Consider the following 24,981-nt stretch of genomic DNA (forward strand, 5'->3'; position numbering starts at 1 on the left):
TTTGATGAACACAACAAAAAATGGAGTTTTGCTCCTCATTCATTCGTTGGTTTTCACATTCAAGAAATTATTTAAATAATAGAATAAAATTTTGACTTTTTGCAAAGCTTTGTTCTAATTGGAATCCAAGAAATAGGAAGAAAACTAGAGAATGTTGTAAAATTTTAAGATGTAATTAAATGTAATATTCTTGTGGTTGTTTGATGATGAAGAAAATCAATGTTTTTTTGGCTGGTTGGAACTGAGACATGACCTTATAAGAACCGTTCCTACCATTTGTCCATCAAGCTTTTTAGAATCCAACGTGATTGTTCAAGAAAATTTGACGGATGTTTATAAATCAAACGGCAAGATGGAGATTTTATACCACAATTTAATTCTTCTTCCTTGTCTTTAAAATGTGGTTATTCTTTTGTTTGAAAGAGATGAAGAGTTTGATGTGTGGTTAATTAGTTGATGATTGTGGGATGTGTGAGGTGTGTGAGGTGTGAGGTGTGAGGGTAGTATTGGAAAATATGTGGGGTGTGTTAAGAAAATTTTTAATTTAAAAAGTAAATGTGGAGTGTAGTCAACAAAATGTGATGTGTTAATAAAACAAACCTTTAATTTTTGGGAAAACTAATGAAAAGGGTTTGAAAAATTTGAGTTTTAACAAAAATGACAAAATAAAGGGTAAAGTGAATAGTACTATGATTGACTTTTTTGTGTAAAAATATGGTTTTTCGTTAAAGTAAACAGTACCGGGAGCTTTTCGTTAAAATTCCCTTAATTTTTAACTTTTAGTTTTCGTTTGAACTTTTTTGGTTTAATTTTTTATTTTCACCTTTTAATTAATTGAAACTAAAAATTGTTATCACATGAATTTTTTATTAAAAATAAATAAAAATAAAATGGTTATCAAATAAAGTCTAATAATTTATCTTTCTTATTAGCAATTGAATTTTTCGAAATACTTAGAGACCTTTTGATAACTATTTTGTTTTTACTTTTTTTGTTTCTACATCTATCTTCCACCATTATTCCTCCAGTCTTATACCTCATCCCCTCCTCCAATCTAACACAAAATTAAAAACTAAGTAATTATCAAACCGGTACTGAGAGAGGATTTCTATTTTTTTTTGTTTTGGACATTTTAGTCAAAATAGTCTCTGAGATTGACATAACTCCTCACTTTGGTCTCTGATATTTGAAATTGATAAAAGTGGTCAATGAGTTTGTCCATCGTCAATTATTTTGGTCATTATGTAGAAAATCTCTGTTGAATAAGAACCAAAATAATAAAAATATCCTCAATTTAATAAACAATGGGCAAAAATAATTTTTATAAAATTTGGGGGCATTTTTTGTCATTTTTGCTAATTTAACTTAAATTTTTCATGAAAGGACGAAAATAATTAAGGATGGACAAACTTAAGAACTAATTCTATGGACTTGAAATCTCAGGGACAAGGTAAAAAATTATGTTGATCTCAAGCTAAAAAGTTTTTGTTTTCTTTGGTACAAATTATGGTTTTATTCTTCTTGTACAAGAGAAATTAAGGGAAAATGGAAAATGGAATTGGAATCTCTGCTTCCCACCGTTGGATTCGGATCCGAGTAGGGTGACAAATCCGAGTAGGGTCACCTGGATGTCATATTAGCCTAGGCTTATCCAAAAGCTAAAAAGCAAAAGTTGGATGAAAATATCACTAATCTTTGATTATTATCCTCTTTCCTCATCCTCCGGACGGACGGGTGGACCATTTGAAGCCACGTAATTTTGACTTCGACTGGCTACGTAACATTATTTCTTCAACGTCGACAGAGAAACAAAGTTACAAAACGCATGCTTCGGCATATGCCGGATGGGGCATGCAGTGTCTTGTCATTCTCTATATAAAGGCTCCTGGGTTTCACACAAGCTGAAATATAGAAAAGGACTTGCACGTGCGAGAAAAATTTATGTGAAACGAGTAACATCTTGGGTTAATAATGCAATGTCATTCTCCTATATGGGGATATAAGTTGAGTTTGCTGAGAACATCGCAACCCTAGCGTCCCTGTTTTATGCAAAGTTTTCAAAATTCTAAAACCCAAGGTTGAAATATGTTCCTTCCTCAGCCTTAATCGCTCAAATACAGAAATCAACAGCGCATTCGACACCAGTACCAACTCTATTCTACTCTCTCGACTGAGCTCGGTTGCGAGTTGGCACGCTCGAATTCACAAAAAGAAAATAATTAACTTATAATTACTCGACATGTGCTCTGCGTAAACATTGTAATTTTTAGAGTCAATACCATTACAATGTACACACAAGATCATTTCATACATTTACTTTTAACCTTTTTTCTTTTCTCTTTATTCCTAAAAAAAAAAAAAAAAAAAAAAAAAAAAAAAAAAATCAAAATTTGATGAATGTTTATAAATGTTTCGAAAATTCACAGATACAGAGGGTGGCTTCTGAGTTTACAATTTGACTAAACCTAATCTGAACCTCAACTCAACCAGCTCTCTGGACTTCTAGCGTTAAACTTCCGGTCATTGGATGTCAAGTGTCGACGGAATGCCTGCATTTCTCTTCTTGAAGCACTAAATCAATCTATGTACGAAGGTTATTAACCATTCCAAAGTTATCATCTCCACAATTCCTGGAATTTGAGATGCCAAAAGAGGTAAGAACAGATGAGTTTCGGAGTCTACTCACGCTCTTAAGATGATCATCGGCTTCGGTGACAGTGTGTGTAGGTGCAAGCTTTCTACCGTAGGCAATGATCAAGGGATAGATGATCCAGCGGTACCTTCTGGCACCAGCTAAGACTCCAACCTAAGCAGCTGCATCTTCGCCTTCGCGAGATTTAAAGCCGCACTCGAGTCTTATTGCCGCCAGGAGTTCGGGAGACACGGCACCCTGAGAAGAAGCAATTTTCCCTGTGTTACTTCCATTACGGCGAGGATTTTCCCCTGCGCCCCAGCCCCTGTAAAGTATAACTTTGCTAGGCTCCTGGGAGACTAAAACCGCACCTGTTGCTTGCTATGAGAGAGGCAAAAAGAGAGAGATCAGCAATTTATAATGTAAGCAAAGAAAAACGAGGGGGATAAGAGAAATAGGAGGAACTTGGGCGCGCACACCTCCAGTTTGAAAACAACTTCCCTGACCGAAGTTCCTTTTGCTCTGCCCTTGACGTTCACTATCGCAAGAGGGTGCTTCTCAAAGTGCGCCTTGATTGTTTTAGCAACACCAGTTACAATGTTGCTCCTTCCTAAAAGGTGATAACAGAAGCTAAGTACTTAAAGTTTCTTACCAAGAAAACAACCGTTTTAGCAAATTATAGATGAACACGAAGAGGTAAACCGGAAAACATAAAGTGGTTATAAAATTACCAACTGCTATCACAGGGCGGTTTTTCATCTTGAGGGCTTGTTTTCGCAGAAGCAGCCTCTCATTGTTGGAAAGATGAACCACCTTCGAGGGCCTCTCATTAAAATTCTTTCTTACCAGTACTGGGTCTGATGGTTCTGATTCACTATTGCCAGGTCTGCGTGATGAGTCCCTGGCCTCATTATCAGAAATGCGACGATGTTTGACCACAGTTGCTGAACTGCTCAAACGGTTTGTCTGAAACCACATAAATCATACAACATAAGAAGTTTCCAACCTAGAATATAAACATGCATAGAAATTCATGACAATTGATATTTACCGAGAAAGATTTAGAGACGGGGACTCCCTCCTCTCCATTTACATCCTTGAGCAAATTTGCATGCACTTCATTTCTAGTTGGTTCACTGGAAGATACTGGCTCAGCTTTACCATTTTCATCCTCACCCCAGATCGAAGAGAAAGTAAGGACTTTATCCTGTTGTGTGGCTACCTGACCGTTTACTACAGTGCCCGTTCTATCTTCCAATTTCATGGGAGTCACATTAACTTCTTGTTTGTTTCTAGCCTTAACAAATACGATGTACACTGTTTCAGATACCGCTCTTCGAAGCTGCAGAAGATACTAAGGAGTTACTAAATATAAACACGCATAGATGTAGATATTACCAGAACATCTTCGGGACAACACGTAGATGGGAAGTCTTCAACTTCTCCATTTATATCCTTGAGTGAATTTGCACGACTTTCATATGTAACTGATTCATTTGAAGATCCTGTCTCAACTGTACTAGTGTCATCCTCTTCATTTGTAACTGATTCATTTGAAGATCCTGGCTCAACTTTCCCAGATTCATCCTCGTCACAGGTCGGAGAGAAACTCGTCATATTGTCTTGTTGCGTGGCTAATTGACCGTTCACAACAGGTGCCACTCCATCATTCAAACTTATGGGAATCACATGAGCTTCTTGTTTGTCTCTAGCCTTGAATGATACAAAATGCACTATTTCAGACCGCACTTCGGAAGAAGGTACTAAGGAGGTGGTAAATATTTAAATAGAATGAAAACATCTGACAAATTAGCATAGTATTTACTATGTAGATTGACATTCACTTCATGACAAGCAGGTTTTACAGAATGAGAGAGAACCATGTTAAATTCAGTATTTGATCTCAAACGTTATTCGGACTTTACAACGTTTGCCTCTTCAAAACTATTAACTTTAGCTCAGTTTATTACTTAATTTGGTTTGAAGCCCATGGAAGTATATAAACATGAGATAACTCACCAATTGAGTTCTTGATTCGTTAACCGAGTGCGTATTGTCTGATTCCTTGTCTTTATTCTATTTCAAGAAAAACATAGCACAATTTGCCTCACTTTGAATGGGAACAACGGACATAAAATTTTGATAGAAACTGATAAAACAGAATTATAAATACCCAGGACAACTCACCAATTGAAGCTTCAATTCAGCTATGTTTTCGTTAAGCTTTAAAACATGAAGTTTCAAAGACTGCACGTCAAAGCAGGAAACAAACAAAAAGGAATCAGATGATGAAGTAGTTATGACGATGGGGAAATTTTAAAACGGAAAATAGACAAATTAGTTTAGTTATAGATAAAAAAATAAAATAAAAAGAAAGAAAGTAGATTGAGCCAAGATCCTTGAATAAGGGATTCCATAGCAGTGAAACTATAGGTGTATACTTTATTAACATATTTCCAACCAAAAGCACCTTTATCATCAGGTTTCAGGGGAGATGACTTTGTATGTTAAAAGTACTTGATAGTATATGATGGAATAAGATCACTATGTCATTAATCCAGTCTCTTTGAACTAGGCGGATTCCTTTTCCAAATGCAGCGTTTTGGGTTGCAGGAGGCTGGTTGGTAATGACAAATAGCTTAAATGCACGTGAGCAGATAGAAAATCCAATTTTACCTCACGACGCTGTGCCTCAATAGAACGTTTCATTGCTTCTCTTTTAGTCAGAAGTGTCTGAGGTCTCAAAGAAGCAGGCCTGCTATAATTTTTTCCGCGATACACAATAATTGCATAACCCTTACTCACTCTCTCCACTGCCACTAGTATCCCACCACTTTCTGCCTCTAAGGTTTGTGCTACTTGGTGAACAGCTTCGATGCTTTTCTCATTAGATATTATCTTAACGAGTTCCCTGTACTTCCAATGAAGATGCATGTTTTCAATTGTTCCATCAAATACTCCTCGCCTTCCTGAGCATCAAAATATAAGTTAAAACCACTTCTAAAGGAACTAGATATTTTGATAGATTTCCAATATGACCTATGAGTTAATTCAAAAGAACAAAATAATCAGGTAACAAGCAAAAAATAGTGAGTTCAAGAGAGAGAAGATGGCAACTCACCCATCAGTAGGAAAGGCTTCATTCTCAAGCCAACCTTCCTTAGCATATATCTTTCTTCTTTAGTAATACCTTCTTTATCTATTTCCGGTTGTTGGGGGTTCGCTGCGTTCTCCAGATCCGCTAGAAGTTTTTCTGCCTTTACTCTCTTTTCTAAAGCCTGTTGATTACAGATATGCCATTTGTAACACACAAAACAGCCAAAGCAGAGAATTCACCTAACTGTAGCATCTCAATGAAATCATACCATGGACAATTTAATGCTAGTCCTATCGACAGCTGCCTCGGTAGACTTTAGCTTTCTTGCGGATGGAAGCCCCATTTTATGATCATCGATCCAGACATGTTTATTTTCTGGCTCGGTACTGGGTTCAAGATCCTGTCTAGATGGAACTGAGGTACTACGCTCAACACGTATTGCAAGCCTCCTCCGCTCTTCTATTGCAGACGAAACTGCAGGTGGCAGAAAATCCTTTCCCCTATACAAAACTATAAATTCCCTGTCCCGAGCAAGCAGAGTTCCGCCAGTCAGCCTCTGCAACAGAGTACATTTAATTAAAAGTAGCAATCGTCACAAAGTCTTCCAACATGAATGTATGATAATTAAAGAAGAAGTCCCCATTCAAATCAATTTAAATGTAAATTGACTGGACAAGCAGTTTATTCTAGTTATAATAGAAAAGTAAGACTGAAGAGAAATTCCTAGCTTATCTTCAACCTTTAACTCTTCAGCCATCATCTCGCTGTTAGTGTTCTGTACCCCTCTTTTAACAGCTATTTTGGCAATCTCACATTTTTCCCAGAGTTTGACAATGGAAGCAGCCAAACCCTGAAGATTTCTATTTCTGCCTGTAAACAAGAAAAAATTTAAAAAATTATAGTAAATAAACACTGGCCAGAAAACAAGAGTTATAAAAGCTTAAGCCAAACTCACCCAATGCAAAATGACATGGTAAGGGTCGGCCGAGTCTTCTTATTGTGGTCATTTCATCATCTGTTAGTTTAGGCTTCAGACCATAGGGAAGAAGGCGGAAAGGTTTCCTGTATCCAGGAACAATGGCTGGTAGAAGGTCAGCATCAACGGGAAGAGGTTCGTAACCCCACCAATCAGTAAACCGCGGCCCCAGTCCCTCTAACATGCTGTCATTTTCTTCTGAAAGTTGTGCCTCGCCTGGAAGTTGAAACCGAACTCTACCTGGCAAACCAACACCTTGTACTAATGCTGGTTGAGCTTGTTCATAGCTTGTACTTGGTACTATAGCAGAGTTTACATCATTTTTGCTGGATGTACCACTCTCATTTCCTCCATCATTGATGTGTGTATCAGGTAGTGCATTAGAGTTAGCCTCACTCATTGAATCTTCGCAAACATTGTCACGCAAAAAGTATGGATACTTATAGTTCACCCCCCTATACAAAATTATCTTACTTCCAGCCCTCCAGACAACCAGCCCTCCAGTTTTTCTCTGAGAATGTCAGGACAAGGGATATTACCAACCTGTTAATCCAACCAGAGTGTTGCTTTTGTACTAGATTATGCGTTCGTTTGGAAGTGATTTTAAAATAACTAAATGCGCTTTTAGAGAAAATGTTTTTGGGTTCAAAAATCACTTGAAGTGCTTTCTGCAACTTCAAATGCTTTTTCAGGATTCACTTGCGTTTTACTAAGGATTGGTTCCAAAAATAATTTCATCAAAAGCGCTTCTGGTAATATTGGATAAAAAATGTAACTGTTTATGGGTCATAGAAAGTGCTTCTGGGAAAGCACTACGAAGTGCCTTTCCAAGAAAGTGTTTCTAATTAAAGCACTTCTAGTAAAAGCACTTATAACCAGAAGAGCAAGCAGTCCCAAATGGGCAATGTCAAGTCACTCAAATCGATAGCAAGTATAAACAATCATTGCACAAGTCAAAAACAAAAACATTGAGTGATTCAAATAACTAGTGAAAATTGAAGCCTAACCTCCAACAAGTCATGAGTCCTCTTCATGTTCAACCTACACAAATCCTCACACACAATCTTCACAACCTCCGACCGCCGCCAGTTCTCGTGAATCCCATTCACAATCCCTTCAGTAATCCCAGCCTTCCCAATCTTCAGCTTCTTCCTCAGCCCAAGCCCAACCGTCGTCAGCCGCCTCAACTCACCCTTCCCCAAGCTCAGCTCCGCCAATGTCGGAACCCTCCTCTCCCCCTTCCCCTTCCTCTCCTCCCTCTCTAATTCCTTCTGCTTCTTCACCTCCCGCCTCAACTCATGAAACCTCGCAATCGCTCCGCCGGTACCCGGTTCTGGGACCGGGTTCTCGGGCGTGCTCCAGCTTGCATCGAGCGTGTGCCCGACCCGGTACTTGGGCAATTTCTCCGGAATCGGAACAAAGATTTTCCCGGCAGACTTCGTATCGGGCTGCCTGTCGGGATTTTGGGTGCTCTCGGTGAACCCGAGGCTTTGGAGCTTCTCGGCGATTCTCTGAATGGCAGACTTGGGCGCAAGTGTTTTGGTGTCGGCGGCGGAGCTCCGAATTGTGAATTTAGAGGATTTAGGATTTTGGGAGGGGAGGGCTCTGGGAAAGGAAAAGAAGGGAGAGAGTGATGGGTGGTCGGTTATGGTTTTTGGCGGGAAGCGTGAAGTGGTAAGGTGAGTTGCAGAGAGACTCATCGGCGGCGACATTTCGTTGCTCAGCTCTCCGACGGTTGCAGGGTATCAAGTTTCAAGCGGGTGAACGTTTACGAGCCAATTTTTAACGACCATCTATCTCTATCCTCAAATCACGTGACACGCGCGTGAAATCCCACGAAAAGGAAAGAATTGAGACCATCCGTCTGCAGGTAACACGGTCCGGTACATCAAGACTAACAATACAATTTATTGAAATTTTTTTATTTCAAGTTTCTAATCAATTGTATTATGACACTTAATATATCAAGTTACATTTCCGGCATTGCAAAATTTCTCCCTAAATCAAAGCCATATGACTTTTCTATATCTAGTAAGAAAGGCCAAGATCAACAATTATTCCAATAATCTTTTTGTTAGAACGAGGGTAAAACAATTTTAGATAATGCTGTGTTTGCTAAGGGTTACTAAGTGAACGCCTTCAAAAATCTGTGAAAATTCATACAGGTCATTGCGTGAATCGAATCGAGATCCTCTCCAAATCTCGCAGTCGAGAGCTGAAGGATAGAGAAATCTGGACTACTCATTTTAAATCAACCACAAATCATCATTACAAAGAGCGAGTTGCATTTTAAGCTTAAACCACAGAAAGCAGAAAGAAAAAAACAGTTCCTTGTACAGACAAATTATGCGCATTTGCGTGAACGATTTACAGAACTTACATGGATGATTATATATAATTACAATTGTCTCCTGTGATTTACAACAGAGTTATTATGCACAATTTGAATGCAGATCCATCCAGCTCATAAACATACAAGAGGAATTACAGTTAGAACACGAGTAATCCTCGAATCAAGGCGTTCTCTGTCCTGTAGATTGCAGAGATTCGTTTTCAGTAAGTCGAAAAGCAAACATAAAACTTTTAAATTGAAGACTTGAAGACGTGAAAGTAAGTTTTTTCATTCAGATATGATAGCATGAGGCTACGTTTTAGCTATTGCGAACGAGATATGCTTTAACACTCACGTTTTGAGATGAAGGTACTGATCGACTGTGAGAGGTTTTGGACCGCCAAACCAATCGATCAGAAAGATATTCTCGATGTCTAATTTGAAGAACTGGAAGTTGTGATCCTTGGGCCAGTCTGTTAACCATCCAACCAAAACAAAAATCACTTAATTAGCTGAGCAAGAGATAAAACGAAAAACTGAAATTACGAAAGAACCGCAGGTGGTGTGTGATATTTGTGTATTTAGTATTACCCTTCATCTCCGGATGCTTTGTGAACAAGGCACTTATAGCAAATTCTGTTTCTTTGGGATCCGCAAGCTTCAGCTGCAAATATATCATGCATCCCAGGTTAGCGATAATTAATGCGATTTATCCTCCTCCTCGGGATAATATGGATAATAAATAAATTCTATGGTGCAACACACCTTCCCGTTAAGTGTAAGCTTTGCACAAGTGGGATTCTCTGGGTCTCTCTTGCCGCAGGTTCCAATAGGATGCTCACTAATTGTCAACGAAGCTCTTGGATCATTCAATGCGTTTCTTGCAGTCGGATCAAGAGTTGTCAAGTAGAAGTAAGGGATACCACGGCCGTTTCCAGGTTCTCCATCGCTAAATGAAACCACATTCCTGCATCGTATTTTCAAAATTATTTTATCCGAGAAACATCATAGTTGTTGTAGTGATATGGAGGTTTCATTAACCATTTGAGATACAAGAGTTTGAGGCAAACATAGAGCGCTATTGTGTGGAAAGGCATAACAAATGGATCTTTTCAAACAAGAATCGCAGAGCGAAGAAAACTTCATTATGCAATACGCACACTGTCCTACTGGTGGTAATTTTCTTCTTTATGTAAACTCGATCCTCCTACAGGGCACAAGTACTAAGACAAAGAAAGGAAACTAAACATTAGGATTGTATGTCTTGCCTCAAGTGAACCCTGCAAAATATTTCGCTTTTGCAGTTGTACCTAAACTTGTACTTATGAGGGCGGAAACTAGACATAAATACTAGCATTAGCATTCGGTAGTATATCTAACGCGATCATATATATAACAAGAAAAAATAAGAAATCTTACCCGAAGGGTGCTCCTCCCAATTCACTTGAGATAGTACTGTGAAAGAAAAACAAATCACAAGCAAGCATCAAATGTCTAAGCTTCCAAACAAAAATATTTTTCTTACAAAAACTTAGTCGATATTTTTCAAGGAGCACTTGGGATTTTAAAGAAAATATCAACTACTTTCTAATGAAAACACTTCTAACATACGGCTCGTTTGGAACTGCTTTTAAAATAACAGAAAACGGTTTTTGTGAAAATGTTTTTGGAACCAATCTTTAGGAAAAATGCATGTGAATCCTGCAAAAGAACTTGAAATGCTTCCTACAAGAATCACATAACTGGAACCCAGAAACTACTTTTGGAACTCAAAAACATTTCTGGCTTTCAGTCATTTGAAATTGAATTCTAAAAGAGTTTATAAACACTTATGAACTAAAGTGCTTCTTAGATAAGCAATCATAAACGACCCCAACAAGTGCTTCCGTAACCAGAAGCACTTTTAATTCTTACTGTCGCTAAAAGCACTTTCTAAGAACCAATTTACAAGCAAGTAAAATTCTACAACACCCAAACATGTTTGAATTTCATCACAAACACATGAGCTTCGAAATCAGATCTCCAATTTGACCAATAAGAACCAAATTAAAATCACACTAATTTGGTTCTCTAATCAGCAAACATAATCATAGCCAAAAAGCCCCCAAATTAACCGAAAGCAATCTTCCCACGACAGTAAAAAGTTAAAAAACCAACAGAAACAACACGAAATTACGAGAAGAAAGTAAAGAGATTCTTACTTCAAGACGCCCCAGGAATTCTGAGCGACCAACCAACGAGCAGTGGCGGCAGCATTTTCCGGGTCGGGTTTCTTCAGCAAGAGAACCCGCCCATCCACAGGCAGTTGGATACCCGACAGTAGAGAAACCAAGTAGACTGCGAACACGAAGTGAACAAGCCCTTTGATCATCGACGTCATCGTCATCGGGCACTGTCTGTTTTTTGTTGCGGTCTTTGTGCAGAGAGAGGAAAAGAAGGAGATAATACTGTACGGGCATGTGCAATTTATACCCGTAATCTTACGGGCTGACCGACCCCCCAACTACCAGTTGTGAGGGCTCGCCATACAGGGAGGTGTATCCTCTGCAAGCGGGTGTAGCGGATATAACCGCCGGTCTCTCTTTTTCTTCTTTTCTGTTTTTGTCAAAATTTCTTATTTTCCTCATAAACAGTATAGATAGGTTTGAAAATCTGATCTTGTTGTTTTCGTATCATATTCATTATCTTAACGAGTTGTGTTGTATTGAACCTATTATCTAAATGGGTCTTAATATGTAACCCAATGACGACTCGAAAAGTTAACTAGTTGTGTTGTTTCATGTCGAGTTAACGAGTTATGCAGGATATTGCTATGCTTAATGTCTAGGTCTGACATACAGTATTTTATTGAGTTCTTAACAGGTGATTCGATAATGACCTTACATGTTAATGAGTTTTAATGGATTACCCGTTAATGACCCAACTCATTAACTAATTGACCTGAAACTCGTTATTTTTATGGCATTTCATTTTACGTCAGATAACTGGTTGTCTAAGAAATTGCTAGCTCTAAATAAATAGATGCAAATAAATCTTCAAATTTATTAAAAAAATGAGATGTCTTCAGAAATATTCTAAAAAATGGAAAAAAAAAAGTGGAAAATTAAAATTAAGAAAAAAAGTTGCAAGGATGACCGAAGAGTTTGCATGCGCTTGATTGTAGCTTCTTCCTGGCCCGTGAGTGGGTCCCCCAGCATGGTTTTGGGCCTTATCCGTTATCACTTTAATTCTGAATAATGCCTCTATCTACCTTATCCGGCCCACGTTTTTTCTCATCTGGCTTTTTGTTTTCTTATCCATTTTTATTCACTTTATTTATTTTTGGAGAAATTCACATCAATTGTCCACTTGGAACTTATACAACACTAACAGGTCAAGGACCCACAACCATAAGCGTGTCAAGCAATCAGAGAGACAGGTCACTTGTTCACTCCTAACATCACCGGTATCATCCCAGATTAAAGACTTATTGATAGGTGTTGACTTTAAGGAAGGGATCCCCATATTTTTATAAAAATGAGGATTAGTTGTGGGGTTCATATCATATCAAACTTTAACGATCCGAACTGTATATTTTTCAAGTTGCACCTCATAGATCATCTTTGTAAAATATTAGCTAAATCATAAATGTTTAAGACATCTAATTAAGTTCATTAGAAATTAACGAACACTTTGTTATATAAGAAACATTGAAATTTTATCTTGATCATTAAATAGGCAAATAGTTTCAGATTGAATTAAATTTTTGCAAGGATGATCTATGGATCGAAACTTAAAAAATAGACGGTTCAAATCATTGAAATTTGATGTGAAGTGAGCCTCATACCTAATCTCCATGTTTTGAAAAAAATGAGAATCCCTTTACATAAAAGGTCTGTTTCTTAATTTTCCGATCTGAGACTTATATTCAACAAAACACACAAATATTTGTCGAGTTCAGAATGGGCCAACAACAAATCAAGAAGCCCATAAGTGCTGGGCTTCACAACTGGACTTGACCGCAAAACAGTTGGACTAACGGAAGCCCACCCAGCTAGTCCACAGGTTCGCGGAAGCAGCGGAGAGCACATTCCGAAATGCAAATAGTCTAACCGAAAAGTCAGATTCCTCCGAGAATTGTCAGCGGAAACATCATCATCGATTAAACAATTCCGAAAGAGTCCGACATGTCGACGCACGCCAGCAACACCAACCACCCGACCGCCTCAGAAATCCGAACCCTCCGTTGGAATTGGAGCCCCTCAACGTCTCTGCACTGACAAGGTAAAAAAAAAAACACCAATCCGAAGATCAAGCACATGGGGTTTCTCACCTTCGCCGCCGCAGGCGGCGGCCTGATCTTGATAGGCGCGTACGAAGCCATTTCCTCCTCAATCCAAAACCAAGATTCAGATTCATCTCCGCCGTCGCCGCCTCAACCTCCGATTCGTCCCCCGATGGCGCAGTCGAAAGCGAAAACCCAGTCTCTGTCGTCGTCGATTTATTACCTGGCCGCCGCCGTTATTTCGTTGCTGTTCATCTTGAACTCTTTGGTTTCGTTCTTTGACGCGCTGGACTCAGCGGATCCAGTCGGCTCAGCTATGCAATTGCAAGTGCTGGCGATCGCGTCGCTGTTCTTGCTCTACGCAATTACGGGTCTTGTGGTAAATTTCACGAATTCAGCCCTACCTTGTTCGTTGCTTAGTTTGGTCGGTCTTTTCGCTTTTGTTGAAGAATTTTTAATGTTTTACATGCAAAGAAAAGACACTTTCGGAATCGAAAATCGGTACTTTGATCTGCTGCTTGTGCCGATTGCTGTGTGTATATTTTCTACAATGCTTGAATTCAACAACCCCAAATCGAATTATCCGAAATTGGCTCGTGGGGTTGGGCTGGTTCTGCAGGGAATGTGGTTTCTGCAAATGGGTATTTCTTTGTACACCAACTTCGTGGCGCACGGATGCTCGTTGCACGAAAAGAGTAGAGGGAATTACACTGTGAAATGCAAGGGGCACCCTGAGTATCACAGGGCTAGAGCCATCGTCACGCTTCAGTTTAACTGCCATCTTGCTTTTATGGTGGTTGTGGTTGTGGGAGTGTACTCGATTATTGCTAGGAAGTGTGGTGGATTTCGGGGTGATGTTTCGCACTATAAACCGCTTGGCGCAGAGATACATCAGTTTGATAATCAGAGCCAATTTACTTTGGATTCTGATGATGGCGATGATGAGATTAAAGAGGAGGGGAATTCGGCAATGCAGAAAGCCGGCGAAGTGGAATTGGGTGTCAACGGTTATGGTTCTCATAAGTGAGGTATATCTTACCAAATTTTGATCTGCTGAATCTAGAACTTCATTTTTTGAACCCTTAGAATTTATAAGCGAGTTGGAAGACTCTTCTTCCGGTTTCGTGCTGCATTTATGCATTCAGTTTCAACAGACTTCCTGAACTTGATTAGCGTTGTTGGCAGGGTGAAATACTGATAAGTAGTTCTTTGTAACATTCATATAGATAGATAGTCTTTATGGGTGAGCTCAGCTTGTATGGTTGATGAGTAGGGATTTGGAAAATGATGTAGCAGTTCTTCAATCTTTGATCTCAAATGGCATTAAGTTTCATAAATCTTTTCTAAATTGAGATCGTGAAAGTGAATCGATGTCGGGTTTTTTTATTTAGCGTTCCAAGTTTCATCAGTTTTGTAAAATGTTAAGCAATATGGATTGCCAATTTAATTTTCTTCAGTAGTTGTGTTGGTAATCTTTTATCATGTAACTCAATTCGATTTCGCTGCTGAGTTCAGTTGCATCTTATGTACATTCTCTTGGAATCGACATAAGTTCTTCGTACGAAGGACATATAGGAATATTTGTTAGTATATAAGTAGTATTTTTGGTGTTTAAGCTGCAAGATTGCACAGGACCAGGTTCAGTATTTAACTTTCATGGTTAGCTAACAAGTTTCCGAATTGCGGATTCAGAAGGACCTTACGAAACTCCACCTTTTTGTTTGGTTTTCTTCAATTTCCTGGATTTTCTTCATGACTTCTTGCCTACTCTACTCTGTGATCGGAGTAGCGTAAACATGGTTGGGTTTGGTAGTCCATTCCGTATGGATCTACGAAGGCAAATTTTCTCTGAGACGATGTTAAGTCATTCATGCTTTGTGCCCCTATATAACGGATTAGGATTCTATCCCCTCCTCTTTCCATCCCTGTCCATCCCCTGCTCTCACTCTCTATTTTGTCTTTCCCTTTCTATAAAAATTTAATATAAGATGTTGACGTAGCTTAACCGTTTAAATGGAAGGGGAGGGAAGGAGAGGGAAAAAAAGAGGGGAGAGAATCCTTCTTCCTATATAACGAACACTGACCAAACTTGCATAAGGGTACAGTCAATTTGTTACTTGTTTTGTAGTTGTACAACAGAAACAAACAAGGTATGAGGTACTCCTGTGCATATCTGGGTTTACTGCTTGAAAGCTGCAAGTTCCCAGAAAAGTGGCAAATTGAAGCCGTTCCCACCGTTTGTTTCTTACTAACCAGAAAACAAAATTGGCTTAAATGAATATAAATTAATAAATTAATTGTTAAACTCGTAAAAAAAATATTATCGGCACTGCAAAAATAATATTTTGCAGCTAAACTTTCTATAATTAGAAAAAAAAAATCATTGTGAAGAATGTAGAATGAGGTTTTTAGAGTGTTAATAACAGTTAAAAAAAATGTCAACATTAATTATTGGCAACATAGAGAACAAACATGACATAACTATATGATGTCGGCGCTTGTTTTTATAACTATCACGCGGTGGTCTGGTGGTTGGAGCGAATTTCAGGTTTGGATATCACCAGGCTCATATTGGATTCGATTCCTGGTGCTACTGAAACACACGATGGTAGCTACGAGATGGTAGCTCAGCTGGTCCCTTTTTTTCATTAAAAAAAAAATTGGTCTTTTTAAAAATGATTATTTTCGGTAATTTTAGAAATCTAATGTGGTTACACCTGCATGTCACTCGTGAACATATTCCAAATTCAAGTGCATGGATTTGTCAAAAAGAAAATTGAATGTATTTGTAAGAAATGTGCCCAAAACGGCGTTTTAACTCGCACCCAAAATCATCTCTGAGCTCTAATTGAGAAATTGGAAGACACATTAGAAATGTTTAAAGGGAAATGCTAAGGATATTCACGTAAAGTCGCATTTTTTATGAACTCTCTTTCATTTTACAGTTTAACGTCAATTCTAGTGTCAAAATTATTTTATTATAAAAAAATATGATGTGGCAAAGAATTCATAAAGAGTTACACTTTTAAAAGAGTCTCATCTTTCTCATCCGTTGTGGTACTTATACGCCTTATTCTTGTAGAGTGTATGACCCTTCGTCTTTTGTGTTTACAGGTGGACATTCTGCTCCAAAATAGTTAATACCTTTTAATTTTTTTTTTTTTTTTAAATTTTAAAGGTTAGACCTTGCTTTAATCTTCCACCAATCACTCCCCCAGAATGATTAGTTTATATACCTAACTTATAAGAGTGGGTCTACATCTTAAAATTGTACTTGTCTTGTTCTTAGTTTTTTCTTTAAGGTCATCGTTTCTCGAACCTCAAAAGACCTCGTTACAGTCAAAGTCATTATCATATTACAATGGAAGACCCAACTCAATCTTGATTTAATTAGCAATTAATTAACGAGAGTTTTATCATTAATTATAACTCTGCAATTTTGTTATAGTAATATAAGTATTACTATTTTGACAAAATATATATATACATATACATATATATATATACATATATATACATATATATATATATATACGTAGTATTACTATATCGCTTTCAATTTCATTGATATTTTTCTATTACCTACTGAGTTTTTCCCCCAACATATACAAATTACCAATGAGATTCTTCTAACTTCCTGAATGTAGCCTAATTTATGGTGAGCTACGTACATTTTGTATCTACTTCTATACTGTTATCTTTTTACATATCATCATCACTTAGTGACCGAATCACCCTCGCGAAGGTCACTACACCACACTTTACGTTGACCAAAAAATCCACTAGATTTTGTGCATCAATAGATACTTTTTAAGAAATATGTGGATGTCCAGCCTTCTATTTGTTGAACGTGTTAACATGTCTAGCCTTCTATTTGTTGAACGTGTTAACTTTGATGTTTAAGGAACACGACTATATTATGCAACGATCATGTTCTGCTGAACAACTTTCCCAATTCCTAATTCGGTAGTAAATCTTTGTGAAACTCCACTGCATCTAATGTATAGTCAATTTGTTTTGTATTTACAGTCAATTCTGTATATATCCTGCAATTTCCCAAGAAAATTATGCATGGAAAACCCAAGTCATTTCCACCATTTGTTTCTTATTAAACAGCAAACAAAAGGGCAACTTGAATATGATACGTTAATTACGATAATCTGTGAACTTATATTGTCAACTGATTTTACGATGGATGTTCAATTTTTTTTATGGTATAGGAGCATGTTGTCTTACATGTGAAACCCAATAACCGCACATGCTCCAAGTCATCCAATTAGCATTGGCTATGTATTAAGCTTGAAAAATCTCCACACAAGAGAGGGTGTGTGTTAGAGAAATTTGATAACATATGGGTTATGAATATAATAAAGGATGACAGAGTGCTTCAAGACACGTGTAAATACAAATGTTTCTTACTCTATTTACCGCACATGTAGTGTGCAGAGGGTATATAGGAATATGCTTGTTACAATTGATATACATATTTTTTTTTCTTTTGCTTTTAATATCTTAAGTCTTGTACAATGTCTAGGATTGAATTGATTGAAATAGAATTGTCACTAAACTTGTCAATCTATGTTGAAAGAAAATTAGACAGCCAAGTAAAAACCTTGTCCAAGTTTTTAGGTTAAAAATGTATTAGTTCTCCCCATTCTACTTTTTTATTTATTTTTAATTATGAAGTAAATTGTTCTTCCTTTAATTTGAACAAAATATAAAAATTACTATCCATTTCTTCGTAGCTAGCAATTCATCCAACCAAAGCATATCCTAAACGCCAACCCCAAACTTCATACCACCGTAAACCAAAGAAGCTCTATTTCATTTAAATCTTTTATTTTGCCACAATTTCTAGAAGAGTTTTTTTATTGTGATTGGAACACTGGGTGGTGCGTCATATGTCGCGATGCAAGTGGAGAGAAGTTTTTTTTTTCAAGTGTCATTCCACTTGTATAATGACATATGACAATATGTACCTCCATTTTTTCTATGATACTTCCATAGACTTGACCAGAAAATCCTAATTTGCTGCATATGTGGGGGCCTTTTCTCTCTCATGCCTTGAGGTTAAATATATCCATAGGGTAATATGCTAGGGAAACAAAATTTTGTAAACCAAAGGATGTGAATGTTGATGTTTGAATTATTAATTAAGAATTTAGTTTAAAAATTTGGTATCTCTACCATTATCCTTCTCGATATTAATATGTTCTCTAGTTATAATTTAGGTCTCACCTTCCAACAGTCTCTCTTTGTAGTGACTAGTTTTATACGATCTAATAAGAATAAGTCTCCAAATTTTTTTCCTCGGATATTTTTTCCAGGGTCATCATCTCGAACCTCAAGACTTGGGCACAGTCAAAGTCATGATCATATAGCTATGAAACCCCAGCTCAATCTCAATTTCGACATTAATAATGAGGACTTATGGGTGCTCATTAGACCTATAAATAGACCTCCAAATGCAAAGCTTTTGCAACATCCTGAATCTGCTTAATCATAAGTGCTTTACTAGTATAATCAATGGCATCACAAAACACCCTTTCTCTCTTCACAGTCACTCTCCTCGTCCTCCTTTCTCTCCTCTCCCAAGCAACATCGTCAGAAACACACAACCAAACAACTTCACCATTCGAGTTCCTTAACCATCTCAAGGGCTGTCACAAGGGTGACAAAGTCCAAGGCATCCAAGACCTAAAAAAGTACCTTGAAAAATTTGGATATTTGAATAGCTATTCCGATAATGATGACTTCGACGACATCTTGGAGTCGGCGATCAAAACCTACCAAGTCAATTACCACCTCAAGGCTACCGGAACCTTGGATGCCAAAACAGTGTCGAGAATGACGATGCCACGGTGTGGTGTCCCAGATATCATTAATGGTACCACCTCCATGCGATCGGGAAAGAAAAGGCAACCTCATCACCGTGGCGGAAATGGTTCGACTCACACAGTTGCTCATTTTTCTTTCTTAAACGGAAACCCTAAATGGCCTTCGTCTAAGTACCAACTCACCTATGCTTTTGATCAAAGCACCCCAGCTGAGGCTCAGGCCGCAGTTGCACGAGCTTTTGCAACATGGGCAGGAAACACACACTTCTCGTTCAGTCAAGCCCAAAGCTACGAAAACGCGGATCTGAAGATCAGTTTTGGCAGGGGAAATCATGGAGATGGGAGCCCATTTGACGGCCGAGGTGGGACTCTTGCTCATGCATTTCCACCAACCAATGGGAGATTCCACTACGACGCCGATGAGCCGTGGGCTGTGGGGGCTGTGGAGGGTGCTTATGACTTGGAAACCGTGGCTTTGCATGAAATCGGGCATCTGCTTGGGCTAGGACATAGCTCTGTTGAAGGAGCTGTCATGTCTTCCGGTGTTCGTACTGGATTTACCCAAAGTTTGCATGCGGATGATATTCAAGGAATTAAAGCTTTATATAACACCTGATGATCAGATAATCAAAAGTACAAGAGGATAAATAATTAAAGTTCAGCAAAAGTCAACTTTTCATACTTTTTCTTTCCTTTATCAGATAATTATGGTGCCTCACCTGGAGTGTACTGAGATTTGCAATACATTATTGCATCAATAAAGTTGTAATAGCATATAAATATATATGCTGAAAATTTGATTTCTTTATCAAAGTTATGAATTTTCTTTTTATGTATTTTAATGTTTGATAGTTTTAATAACTTTTAATTTTTTTAGTAAACCATAGATTTGTTATGGTTTGAAGAATAAATTAGTATTGAATTCATCATTTACCAGATTCAAACTTAAGATGCGTCACTTACAAGTGTAGTGAAATATTCAAGACCGTAGCAACTTTGATGATTAAGTTGAAAGATTATATAAGAGCAGGTTCAATATTTTACTTTAGTGTTATTTCCATTTTACTACCCAAACTATGGATGCAAACTGTAAAGCGTAATTGGTCCTAAAGTAGATGAAGCCGGTCCACACGTGTAGATATAAATTTTAAAACAAACAAAAAATGATAATACAGAAGAGGTGATACAAATGTGGTATAAAAAATGTAATGAAAGTAGTATTTTTGGTCAAATGCCAAATTCAACGCTCATAATCCCTTCTCCCTCCAGATGCAAGCATTCTTACAAAGTCTACGCACTTGAAATTAAAAAATACTACTCTTATCACATTTTTCATATGACATTTTTATCATTTCTCCAATAGAGATAGTACCCGCATACATTGGTGGGCCCTATCTATATTAGAAATGTGGTAGAAGTGTTATATGAAAAATGTGATAAGTACAAATTAGTCCTTGAAAATAAATTCAAAATAACTAACACACAAGATATTACATGCCGCCATGCAAATAATTTTCGTCTCAGTTTTAACAGAAAAAGCTATTGTGACCAAAATTGCAAAAGCACACAATAGGACTTAATTTGCCAAAACTGAAATAAGAAAAAATTGCTCAAATTACAGAGACCAAAGCGTAATTTGGCTTATATATTTCTTTTGCTATCGAAGCATCAGTTAGTTTTAGGCTTTTAATATTTTAGGTCTATTTAGCGTCTAGGATTGAATTGAATTGGACTTAAGCCGCTTAGCGCAGAAATACATCAGCTTGATAATCAGAGCCAATTTACTTTGGATTATGATGAAGGGGATGATGAGATCAAAGAGGAGGGGAATTTGGCAATGCATATAGCCGGCGAAGTGGAATTGGGTGTCAACGGTTATGGTTCTCATAAGTGAGGTATATCTTACCAAATTTTGATATGTTGAATGTAGAACTCCAATTTTTTTTTACCCTTATAACTTATAAGCGAGTTGGAAGACTCTTCTTCTGGTTTCGTGCTGCATTTATGCATTCAGTTTCAACCAACTTCCTGAACTCTATTATCGTTGTTGGCAGGTGAAATACTGAATGTTAAAGTAGTTCTTTGTAACTTCTCTATAGCTAGATATTCTTTATGGATGATCTCAGCTTATATGGATAATGAGTAGGGATTTGGAAAATGATGTAACAGTTCTTCAATCCTTGATAAACTGAGATTTTGAAAGTGAATCGTGTAAAGTTATGTGAATGGCAATGTGTGACAATTGGTTTACTTGAGGAACAAATCATTTGATTATTCAGTGATGTGCAATTCGAGTAAATTAAGAGTCCTAATTAGGTAAGAACTGTGGAGTCTTAAATCATTGCAGCTATCTAGGAGGATCATCTAGAGGTTCAAATACAAAGATATTGCATCATGATAGGACTCAATCAAGGTGATAGGGTTGACCTTCTTAGTTGTTAATAGGCCGGCTAATAAGGAACCCTAATGGTATATAAATACTAGGTTAAGTCCCTACTTCCATATGTTAAATTCCTCATAATACTAAAACCTATTCATATAGTAGAGGGATATTTTGGAGTATTGGAAGGAGAAGACAACCTAGAGTTCATCAATGGCTTAATCTTCATAACCATGTCTTCTGAATTCTACAGATAAGTTCAATATAATTAGTCGATCTCTATTTCATATATATTGATTTGATTTATTTGTGATCCTAATGTCTTGTTGTTATGATTTCAGATTAATATGTTTGCCCAAAAACGATGATGTTGTAGGGCATGTATGAAGCCAACTCTAATCCTCAAAAGGGCAGCACCCAAGATATCCATGGACATTCACCGAAGTTCGAAAGATCAACATCTAAAGTATTCATGGACGTTCACTGAAGTTCCGGGGGTCAGCTCCTCAATGCATCGGCCACTGGTATGAGGTAATCTTTTGTACATATCTGGGTTGAATACTTGCAAGCTGCAAGTTCCCAGAAAAGTGGCAAATTGAAGCCATTCTCAACGTTTGTTTCCTACTAACCAGAAAAAAAATTGGCTAAATTGAATATATATTAATAAATCTTAATTGTTAAACTCGTCAAATTATTCTCGATCAAAAAAAAAAAAAAAGTTATTGGTACTGCAGAAATATAATTTTGCATCCAAACTTTCTATAATTAAAAAACAATACACTTGTAAGGAGTGTAAAATGAAATTTTTGGAATACTAGTAACAGTTTAAAAAAAAATATATATATCAACATTAATTATTGACGACATAGAGAATAATCACAGATGATATAAGATGTCAGCCCTTTCTTTTTTATAACTATCACGTGATGGCCTAGTGGTTGGAGCAGCTTTCAGGACTGTATTTCATACAGCTCATTCTGGATTTGATTCCTAGTACTAGTGAAATACTCGATGGTCGCTACGAGGTGGTTGAAATGCCTTTGTACGTCCTTTCAGTCCCGAAACAATGGATAGTTGTGGCTTTGCCACTAGCTAGTCTCTTCTTAAAACAAATAATAAAAAAAATTACATTTGGTCTTTTAAAAATGATTATTTTAGGTAATTTTAGAAATCTGATGTGGTTACACCTGCATGTCACGCATGAGCATATTCCAAATTCAAGTGCATGGATTTGTAAAAGAGAAAATTGCATGGATTTGTAAGAAACGTGCCCAAAACGACGTTTTAGCTTGCACTCAAAACCATCTCTATTCTCTAATTGAGAAAGTGGAAGATGCATTACGAATGTTTTAAAACAATGCTAAGAAGATTCTCGCAAATTAGCACTCTTTATGGACTATCTTTCATCTCACAGTTTAACGTTAATTGTCGTATCAACATTATAAAACATTGTGTAAAAAACATGAGGTGACAGAGAGTCCATGAAGAGTCTCCCACCTAATTTGAGATAGTCTTTTTAGCATTTCTCATGTTTAAAATGCCAACACAAAAAAAAAAAAAAAAAAAAAAAAAAAAAAAAAAAAAAAAAATTATGTTTTAATTTTTGTTATACATATATACGGAACATTAACTTTGACTAGAAAAAACAAACTTTGACGTTGGTTTTTAGATCTTGCTCTAGTCTTCCACCAATCACTCTCCCAGAATGATTAGTTTACACACCTAACTTATAATAGTGGGTCTACATTTTAAAATTTTACTTGTCTTGTTCTTAGTTTTTTCTTCACGGCCATCGTTTCTCGAACCTCAAAAGACCTTGTTACAGTCAAAGTTATCATCATATGACAATGGAAGACCCAACTCAATCTCGATTTAATTGGCGATTAGTTAATTAACGAGAGTTTTATCATTAATTATAACTCTGCAAATTTTGTTATAGTAATATATCTATTGCTATATCGCTTTCAATTTCATTGATATTTGTCTATTACCTACTGAGTTTTTCCCCAAACATGTACAAATTATCAATGAGATTCTTCTAACTTTGTGGACGTAGCTCAATTTTTGGTGAACAACGTATATTTTGTATCTACTTCTGTACTATTATCTTTTTACATATCTTCATCACTTAGTGACCGGATCACTCTCGCAAAGATCACTACATCACACTTTACGTTGACCTAAGATCCACCAGATTTTGTGCATCAATAGATACTTTTTAAGAAGTATGTGGATGTCTAGCCTTCTATTTGTTGAACTTAACTTTGATGTTTAAGGAACACGACTATATTATGCAACCAATCATGTTCTGCTGAACAACTTTCCCAATTCCTATATTTTTTGGGACGTCGACGGATCTCTGGGGCGGCGCCCATGGCTGTCTCATCCCCTCCTGTTGTATGCCCATGGTTTTTCCTTGATTCAAATTCTCCAATTCCTGCTCCCATCGCTCAGGTTTCGGTTCCCAAACCCAAAACCTTTGCTGCGATTTTGACTGATGGTTTAGAAAATTCTGTCACGCTTAGCCAATTACCAACTCCAACGATTAGGGGAGATGTTACCTATGTTAAGATCAGTGAAGACATCTATCAGGAACAAATTAAATCATGCCGCACCAATCTTTTGGATCGCTTGCTATTGAAGAAGGGAACCGCAGCGTTGAAGACGGCTGATCTCAAAGCATCTCTTGTCTCACTGTGGTCTCTTAACATGTCATGGCGGCTTGTTCCATTAGGCAAAGGTTATTATGATATTCATTTTTCTACTGAAGACGACATGAGACGAGTTTGGGGTGGAGGCACTTGTACGTTAGCACAAGGAATTTTTCGTCTATCTCAATGGCAACCAGATTTTAAACCTGGTAATGTGCTCCCACAATCGCATGCCCAGGTTTGGGTTAAAATATATGGCTTAAGCCAAGAGTAATGGCACCCACGTCATTTAATGGAAATTGCTCGTGGCATTGGCACCCCTCTGCAGCTTGACAAGGCCATTCGTGAACGTCTGTATGGGTACTATGCTCGAATTTTGGTTGATGTTGATCTCTCTGGCGATTTACCTGCTTCAATCATGGTTGAGAGAGAAAATCACGGCTTCCCTGTCTGGTCATCGTGCCAAGTCACCTTGTGTTATTGAAGTTTTATGGAGACCACCTTCTCTACATTGGGTCAAAGTGAATACCGATGGTGCAGCTCGTGGATCACCAGGATTGGCTGGTACTGGCGGTATCTTTCGTGATCATTTTGGTTCATGTGTAGGGTGTTTTGCTACTTCTTTAGGGATGGCCAACTCTGCTGAAGCTGAATTGCATGTTGTCAGCTTGCATGCTGTAATTCATGCGGTAAACTTAGCTTGGGAGAAGGTTGGCGTTCCCTTTGGATTGAGTGTGATTCATCCTTGGCTGTTCTTTTCACTTCTGCTTCTCATAATCGTGTTCCTTGGCGTTTGTGGGTTCGTTGGTTGA

General features: G+C 37.5%; 3 protein-coding genes and 2 pseudogenes across 4 annotated transcripts; 3 read left to right on the forward strand and 2 right to left on the reverse strand.

Moving 5' to 3' along the window:
- Nucleotides 1-2,389: 2,389 nt before the first annotated feature.
- CFM2 (CRM family member 2) lies at nt 2,390-8,487 on the reverse strand. Its single transcript, XM_068446998.2, has 13 exons — nt 7,713-8,487; nt 6,685-7,216; nt 6,469-6,599; nt 5,998-6,285; nt 5,754-5,910; nt 5,309-5,601; nt 4,820-4,879; nt 4,652-4,708; nt 4,031-4,345; nt 3,684-3,929; nt 3,364-3,598; nt 3,112-3,242; nt 2,390-3,013 (listed from the first exon to the last, which is right to left on the reverse strand). Exons 1-13 carry the CDS (start codon nt 8,415-8,417, stop codon nt 2,807-2,809), a joined length of 3,357 nt encoding a protein of 1,118 aa, XP_068303099.2. The 5' UTR covers nt 8,418-8,487; the 3' UTR covers nt 2,390-2,806.
- Nucleotides 8,488-8,930: 443 nt separating this feature from the next.
- On the reverse strand, nt 8,931-11,643 carry LOC137708281 (uncharacterized). 2 transcript variants are annotated; one of them, XM_068447325.2, is made up of 6 exons: nt 11,239-11,643; nt 10,457-10,492; nt 9,803-10,004; nt 9,629-9,701; nt 9,393-9,510; nt 8,931-9,235 (listed from the first exon to the last, which is right to left on the reverse strand). In XM_068447325.2, the coding sequence occupies exons 1-6, from the start codon at nt 11,421-11,423 to the stop codon at nt 9,196-9,198; spliced, it is 654 nt and encodes a 217-aa protein (XP_068303426.2). In that variant the 5' UTR covers nt 11,424-11,643; the 3' UTR covers nt 8,931-9,195. The 2 variants fall into 2 exon arrangements, with proteins under 2 accessions (XP_068303426.2, XP_088544787.1); XM_088688661.1 differs by lacking the exon at nt 8,931-9,235 and having other exon boundaries at nt 9,389-9,510; nt 11,239-11,553.
- A 1,426-nt stretch (nt 11,644-13,069) lies between these two features.
- On the forward strand, nt 13,070-14,757 carry LOC137709276 (uncharacterized). Its single transcript, XM_068448365.2, has one exon. It carries the CDS (start codon nt 13,336-13,338, stop codon nt 14,326-14,328), a length of 993 nt encoding a protein of 330 aa, XP_068304466.2. The 5' UTR covers nt 13,070-13,335; the 3' UTR covers nt 14,329-14,757.
- Nucleotides 14,758-18,768: 4,011 nt separating this feature from the next.
- LOC137709351 (metalloendoproteinase 2-MMP pseudogene) lies at nt 18,769-19,974 on the forward strand (annotated as a pseudogene).
- Nucleotides 19,975-23,891: 3,917 nt separating this feature from the next.
- Nucleotides 23,892-24,981, forward strand: LOC137709275 (uncharacterized; annotated as a pseudogene).

The sequence above is a fragment of the Pyrus communis genome, chromosome 17, assembly GCF_041283825.1.
Source record: "Pyrus communis isolate YQ-2024b chromosome 17, ASM4128382v1, whole genome shotgun sequence".
NCBI lineage: Eukaryota > Viridiplantae > Streptophyta > Magnoliopsida > Rosales > Rosaceae > Pyrus > Pyrus communis.

Bases quoted from the DNA above. Each gene is read 5' to 3' on its own strand.
- CFM2 (XM_068446998.2), bottom strand. From the start codon at position 8,417: ATGTCGCCGCCGATGAGTCTCTCTGCAACTCACCTTACCACTTCACGC. The intron at 3,930-4,030 runs GTAATATCTACA...GTATTTGTTAAG, and splicing joins GTTGTCCCGAAGATGTTCTG to GCTAGAAACAAACAAGAAGT. The intron at 3,014-3,111 runs GTGTGCGCGCCC...CCTCTCTCATAG, and splicing joins AAGTTGTTTTCAAACTGGAG to CAAGCAACAGGTGCGGTTTT.
- LOC137708281 (XM_068447325.2), bottom strand. From the start codon at position 11,423: ATGACGATGACGTCGATGATCAAAGGGCTTGTTCACTTCGTGTTCGCA. The intron at 10,493-11,238 runs GTAAGAATCTCT...TTTCTTTCACAG, and splicing joins AATTCCTGGGGCGTCTTGAA to TACTATCTCAAGTGAATTGG. The intron at 10,005-10,456 runs GTAAGATTTCTT...AATACGATGCAG, and splicing joins TTGGGAGGAGCACCCTTCGG to GAATGTGGTTTCATTTAGCG.
- LOC137709276 (XM_068448365.2), top strand. From the start codon at position 13,336: ATGGGGTTTCTCACCTTCGCCGCCGCAGGCGGCGGCCTGATCTTGATA.